A 7,011-nucleotide genomic window follows, 5' to 3' on the forward strand; every position below is an offset into this window, starting at 1 on the left:
AAAAAGAAATTGAAAATGACACAAAAAAGTGGAAGGACATCCCATATTCCTGGATTGGAAGAATTAATGAAATCAAAATGGCAATTCTGCTCAAATTAATCTACATATTTAATATAATCCCAATCCAAGTACCAGACACATTCTTCACAGATCTAGAAAAGAAAATCATGAAATTTTGTCTGGAATCATAAAAGACCTCGTATTGCCAAAGCAATCCTGCACAAGAAGAGTGGAGTGGGCAGCATCTTGTTCCCAGACCCAAAAATATACTACAAACCTGTGGTAATTAAAACAGCATGGTAATGGCACAGAAACAGACAGGTGAAACAATGGAACAGAACAGGGTCCCCAGATATAAATTCCCAAGCATGCAGTCAACTGATTTTTAACAAGAGATGCCAGTCAATCCAGTGGGAAAAGGAAAACCTCTTCAGCAAATGGTGCTGGAAAAACTGGATATCCACCTACAGAAAGATGAATTTGAACACCTACCTCTCACCATTGACAAAAAAAATCAACTCAAGGTGGATCAAAGATCTAAATCTAAGACCCAAACCATAACACTGCTTCTGGAAAGCACTGAAAAAACTCTGGGAGATATGGAGTAGGCAAACACTTCCTAACTAAGACCTCCAAAGCACAGTCAGTAATCCCCAAAATAGACAAGTGGGATTACATCAGACTAAGAAGTATCTGCATGGCAAAAGACACAGTAATTAGTGTGAATCGACAGTCCTCAGAATGAGAAAATATTTGTATAAACTATATGCATCAGATAAGGGGCTTATATCCAAAACACAAGAAACTCAAGCAGCTGTTCTGAAAAAAGATGATCAACCCTATTAAAAGATGGGAGAATGAACTGAAAAAACCACTCTTTAAGGATGACATACAAATAGCCAAAAGGCATATGAAAAAAATTTCAAAATCCCTCATTGTAAGTGAAATGCAGATCAAAACAACAATGTGATATCACCTAACCCTGGTCAGAATGACTAAGATTCAAAAAGCAAAAAATGGTAAGTGCTGGTTGGGAGTGTGGTGAAAGGGGAACTGTATTACACTGCTGGTGGGAATTTAAATTGGTCCAGCCACTGTGGAGAATAATTTGGAGATTCCTCAAAAATCTACAAATAAAACTTCCATATGATCTCACAATCCCACTTCTTGGCATCTACCCAAAGGACAGAAGAATTCTTAATCAGAAAAATACTTGCACATTGGTATTTATTGTGGCATTATTCACAACTGCTAACACATGGAACCAACTCAAATGCCCATGAACAAATGAATGAATTGAAAAAGTGTGGCATATATACTCTACAGAATACTACTCAGTCATAAAAAACAACAAGACCCTGGTTTTGATAGAAAGTGAATGAATATGGAAGATTTACTGCTGAGCGAAGCAAACCAGGCTATGAAGGAGAGACATTGTATGTCCCCACTTTATACCAAGTGTCCGCACTCTATGACTTAAAATGAATGACTAAAGGATATAGAAACACAGTAAAATGGTTGTGAATACCAGATAAAAGGTGGAAAGAAGGAGAGTGAAGGAGTAGAGTCTGAGAAAGGACATTAAGGAGAAAAGAGAGAGGCATAGCATTAATGGGACAAAGAAATGGGGTATTATCTGTTGAAGATAACTTTATAGTACTATCAACTGGGGAGAAATGCACACATGTTGGAATATTCACTTTGCAAGCTAAATAATGTGATTTAATATATAAAAGAACTTGAAATAAAATTTAAAAAATGAAAAATTTTAAGAAGATGTTACAATATATCTAGTTGGTACTAATAAGTTTTTAGATGTTTTAAGGGCTGTCTGTAAACATATACAAGTTATGTAGAGGTAAATAACTTAATTTAGAATTTGATTTTGTAAAAACCTTGTCAAATATAGCAAAAAGCTTAACTATGTGACTTTTTAATGGAAAATAAAAGTTAAACATTTTCTAAACACCTTAGGAATGAAAACAGGCTAATGCACTGTGTGTTGGCACCAAAATTAAAGCAGGGAAAAGCTAGAAATGAATTTATTTTCTTGTTAGATATCCACTGTGTAAAATATAACATATAACATGTAAATATCAGCTGTTTTATTAAACCAATTTCATGAACATTAAAAAGAAAAAGCTAACCCACCATTGTATGTGCAAATACAGAACCTGATTGCTTAATCTATGTCAGTGTTGAAAAGAATGGTTGTTTTATATCACTTTGCAGTTTCAAGAGGCAAGTCAATATTTTCTGTTCCAGCTGCATGAGAGTTTAAAAAGTACAAAATACTTTCACATATTTACTTGATATGTGTTTAATTTTATGGTAGGTATTTGATTAATCCTCTCTGGGAGCGTTTTAGTTAAAATTGAATTTGAATGCCCACAGGAGAAATTTCTCCAATGTTTGAGTATCAGGATTTATTGAGCTTCTATTGAGTGATTTTCTTTTAGTTTCAGATGTTCTGAATCACTCACCTGTCAATTGCTCTCTTTTGCTTTGGCCATGAAAAAGTTCAAAGTGACATGTCGATCCAGCACTACTAAATAAACATACCTTCTAACATACATTTTGAACTCTTAAGTACACTCATAATTTTTTTTTAATTTGCTGCAGGGTGTGTATATTTATCAGAGAGGAACAGACAAAGAGGGAGAGAGAGAGAGAGAAAGTGAGAAAGCACCCCTCTGGCGAGGATGGCCACATTACAGTCCCTTCTCCTCTGTTCTCCTCAGTGAGCACATTTGGGCACACACACACATTCATGTATGGCATATTTTTCAAGTTGCTGGGTCCAGGACTCAAACCATGCAGTTGGCAATGTGTAATCCAGCTGCTTTAACCACCATGCCACTCTTGATTTTACCTTTTATTTTTTTAAACCCATTTTCTTCTCTTTAGGCTCATTGCATCATTTGATCTTACTGTACATAATTTGATTAGAAGAATAATTAAATTTTTTTGAACAAAGCTAGTTGTATCCATATGCACACATTCAAAAACATGAGCATGCATATATGTTCACATACATATTTGATATATATATATGCATATAAACACATACTTATAAGTAGATCATTACAAAAATTAAAATCTATTTATCCATGAAGATGGACTATATTCATATGCAGGTCCTATTTCTACAGTAGCTTTCTTTCCTCCCCAACTTGTGGGAAATGCCTGCTGTTCTTGCCTCTTCGGAGGCAAGAGTTAGATAATCCAGGAAACAGAACATCCCCTCTGCTGCTGTGAAGCTAGCCAACTAGAGTTAAATGACATAATCTTGGAATCACATGAAGTCAATGATGATATAGTTCCCTCTTTGTATCACAAAACAATTGGCAGGCACTGTGTTTTGGCCAAAATCTGTGTCAAATTGCTACATTTACTAATCCAAATTCTGTGGATTCTTTTTGTTGTGCATGTTTATTTCTCATTCTATTTTTGTTCTTGTTTCTGAGTGCCATCTTCTGCTATATCTGTAACTGCAATTATAGCAATAATGAGTGAATCCTTAGTTTATACTGTGTAAAAACTATCAAAGCACAAATACAGATATATCTTATGAGAAGATTTTATTTGGATGCATCATGTCAAGTATTTATATTACTGAAATCTTAAAGTCACTTAATTCTTACCAGTTTGAATGACAGTTGATAATAAGAAAAGCACATCAAATTAAGAATCTGAAGTCCTGGATCCCACTCTAAATTCTCTTGGAAATTAGTACATGGCCTTGGGCAGGAAAGATTAGGCCTGCCTCAACTGGCTTATATGATTTTGTGAAAGTGTAGTCAAGTTATTTGTAAAAGTATTCTGAACTACAAAGTGCTAATCAAATCTAATATATTGTAATTGCTTAATTTTTCTCCTGAAAAATTGATTTTTGACAGTGAGCTCATTTTACTTTGCTACTGTTGGCCTTAGTTGACATGACTATAAGAATTTGAAATATATTTCATAAATAATTTCAAAGTGTCATAAATCTTGTCAATCACCTTTGACATGACTTATGATAAATGGTTTAAGATTTTCAAAAATAATTGGTATGGTTTTTCTTTTAGTCACTAGTCTCATGGGGGGAAACCTACCACTTCTAGTAGGAGTCACTGTCTCTGAGGGTGATATGATAATTTCAGAATGCTAATTTTCAGAGAACGCATACATGTACCATAGAGATTTGTCAAATTCTAGCCCTCTCTTTCGTATCTGAAAACAATAAAAAAAAAAAATCACTGAGCAAGGATGGAAGAAAATTCTTTCTCTCTCTGTTTTAAAATGTGCCTATTTAGTGTAGACACACTCTTGTCCCTCTTCCCTCTAAGAAAAAAAATCGCCCATTGCAGCTTCCTTTGGTCATGGGCGCAAGGTAAAAGTTGCTCAAAAAAGGAGATTCCCAGGCCAGGGATGTCATGATTCTGCTGGTTGTAGCACTTACCAGAAACTCTTAATGTGGAATCTTTTACCCGGATAATATTTATAAATTCAAGGTGTCTCAGACTAGTCTTTTTCCCCCTTGGTCTATAAATTCATTTAGACTTTCCATTGAATTGCAATATTGACAAGGATGGAAATACAATGTTTATAGCTTGCTACTATCAAGAAATGCAATGTTATTAAATCTTTACAGGACTAATGTGAGTTAAAGCTGAGGAATACTATCCAAAAATAGCTCCCATGATCTGCTAGGCCCCAAAAGTTAAGAAAGTATTGCAAAGTCACATAACTGTCAGGAGCAGACCAAGATCAGGACTTGTACTGTTTAATTTGTTGTTCTCTCTTTAATTCATTTAGCCACCAAGCAAACCTTTACTGAATTGTCCTATCATATATAATCGAAAATAAATCTCTTTAGGGAAAACATAATGGGAGAAAGATTAATTGAGGGCATTTTCCTTTAAATCGGTAGAACAACAGAACTCACAGAGTTCTAAACGGTTGATGACTCTTAGAGAACCAATAGATAACTGCACTGTAACCTGTCTGTCCATCTTGGCATAAGGGTTCACTCAGGACAGATGTCACTCGTAAGGCAGAGAAGTGTGGCCAGAGATAAACATGTTGTGGTAAGGCTAAAGCTCTCACATGATTCTCTGCTGGTACTTGACTAGGCAGTCAACTCTTACTTCAGACTGAAATTAGAAACATGGGCAAAGGGAGGGATAAACTTTGGAACTTGCTTGAAGGTATGAGATGGCAAGGTGGTTTGGTTTGATTTATCATAAGTTAAGGTGGAATATGCACACATGATCTCTTCTGAGAGCTTTCCTGAAGATTCTGTTAGTGTCACCGTGTGCCTCTGAGTAAGTGTGTACAGCAGCCTGCACACACACCCCAGGGGAGTGGTACAGGAAGGAGGAACACCCCTCTATCACCACTACCATATACTGAGTTGTCCAAAATTTCTAACAGGTTCATTTGGGCTGCTTCAAATTCAGAGAGAGTTGGCCAGCAAGTATGTGAAGCTGCACTTTGCCAGGCCTCAGGAATTCCTAAACAGCAGCTCTACATTCCCACTTGTTACTGATGATCTTGCCCTAGAATAGTCCGAAGTCAATTAATAACGTGGTACAGGGATAGTGCTCTCCGCTGGGCTATATTCACATCTGCAGAAATTGCAATGTCATTTCATCCTTGATTGGCCAGATCCTAATCTCTGTGTGTGAGACCAGAACGACCAGCCTATACCCTTTTGTCACAGCAGTAGTGGCGAGAGAGAAATGAAAATATGCTGCGAATGACTTTGTGTATGTGTTTCTTCCTCGTGCTGTGGTTCCCCAACATCCACATAGCTTTAGCCCGACGTGCCATTTAGACCGGAGTCTTGGATTGATCTGTGATGAATGCCCTGTCGGGTACACAGGACCGCGCTGCGAGAGGTAAGCACGTATTACACTGTCTTGCAAAATGATTTCCACCTTGGGAGTTATAAAACCATAGGCATTATCATCCTTTACACTAGGCTAGAAAAGCTGCCAAACTCAATGAGGGAAAAGAAAGTTTCTCCACACACATGTCAAACAAATGCATTATATTTTTATAGTTTATTTATTCTCTAGAAATTGCTCCATAAATCTTCATTCACTCAGAGAATATCTGATTAATGTTTTAATCTTAAAGGTTAAGCATTAACCTACAATCTTTCCAGAAAGTACTGCTGAAGTGGAAAGTCAAGACACTTTAAGATTTATCTTACTGTCTACATTGGCAACATTTATTTTTCATAATTAGGTTTTGTCCTTAAAATGTGGCTCAAATTCATAGTTCATAGTTCAGCAAGTAGTTCATAATTTACTTTTAAAAAAAATTGAAATGGGAAACCAAATGCAATTTATTATCATGATTTATATCCTCTTCTAATTATTCCTAAACTGGTATTTTAATTCCTGTTGTTTTACTAGGTTGTTTTATAGCAGAACCTTGAATATTATTGTACAGAATTTGTATAATTTTATTTCCTTCTGAAATGTTTTCAAAACAATGGTTTTCTGTATATTCGATTTCAATACAAAAATGACACACACACACACCCCTTCGTCATTACCAAACACAACCATCTCTCTCTGGTATTAGTGGTAAAAATAGTCCCCTTTGCTACGCATTTTCATTCAGCATCACTAATGATAACCCCGGGAGAGCTCTTTCTGCCTGTCCTTTCCTGTCTTCTTAGCAGCCCTCACCCCTGTTTTAAGCTGGGTGCAAAAACTGAATGAATCAGGGACCAATCACCCAGAGAACTCAACTAGCAGCTAGCAGTTATGAATAGAGTGCCAGTGCCAGTTCCCACAGCAGCAGGTGCTATCTGTGAGGTGCCATCTGTAAATCAGTAATGGGAGAAAAGAACTGAAATCAGAAGGATTTATTTGCAATCAAGAAACTAAAGGTTGTCAATTTTATTTTCTTTAAAAAAATGTATACATCACTTATTTTAAAGAGAACATATCATTGCAATCGCCAAGACAGATTTACATTAAATGCCTAATCCCAGCTGACTATAGACTACCT

General features: G+C 36.1%; 1 protein-coding gene across 1 annotated transcript in view; it reads left to right on the forward strand.

Moving 5' to 3' along the window:
* LAMA2 (laminin subunit alpha 2) overlaps window positions 1-7,011 on the forward strand; it is a 509,250-nt gene that overhangs the window by 253,255 nt on the left and 248,984 nt on the right. The window contains exon 18 of the mRNA XM_027770245.1: window positions 5,799-5,885. Within this exon, the coding sequence (XP_027626046.1) occupies window positions 5,799-5,885 (87 nt within the window). The remainder of the gene's footprint in view (window positions 1-5,798; window positions 5,886-7,011) is intronic.

The sequence above is a fragment of the Tupaia chinensis genome, unplaced genomic scaffold (assembly GCF_000334495.1).
Source record: "Tupaia chinensis unplaced genomic scaffold, TupChi_1.0 Scaffold000117_2, whole genome shotgun sequence".
NCBI classification, from domain to species: Eukaryota; Metazoa; Chordata; class Mammalia; order Scandentia; family Tupaiidae; genus Tupaia; species Tupaia belangeri.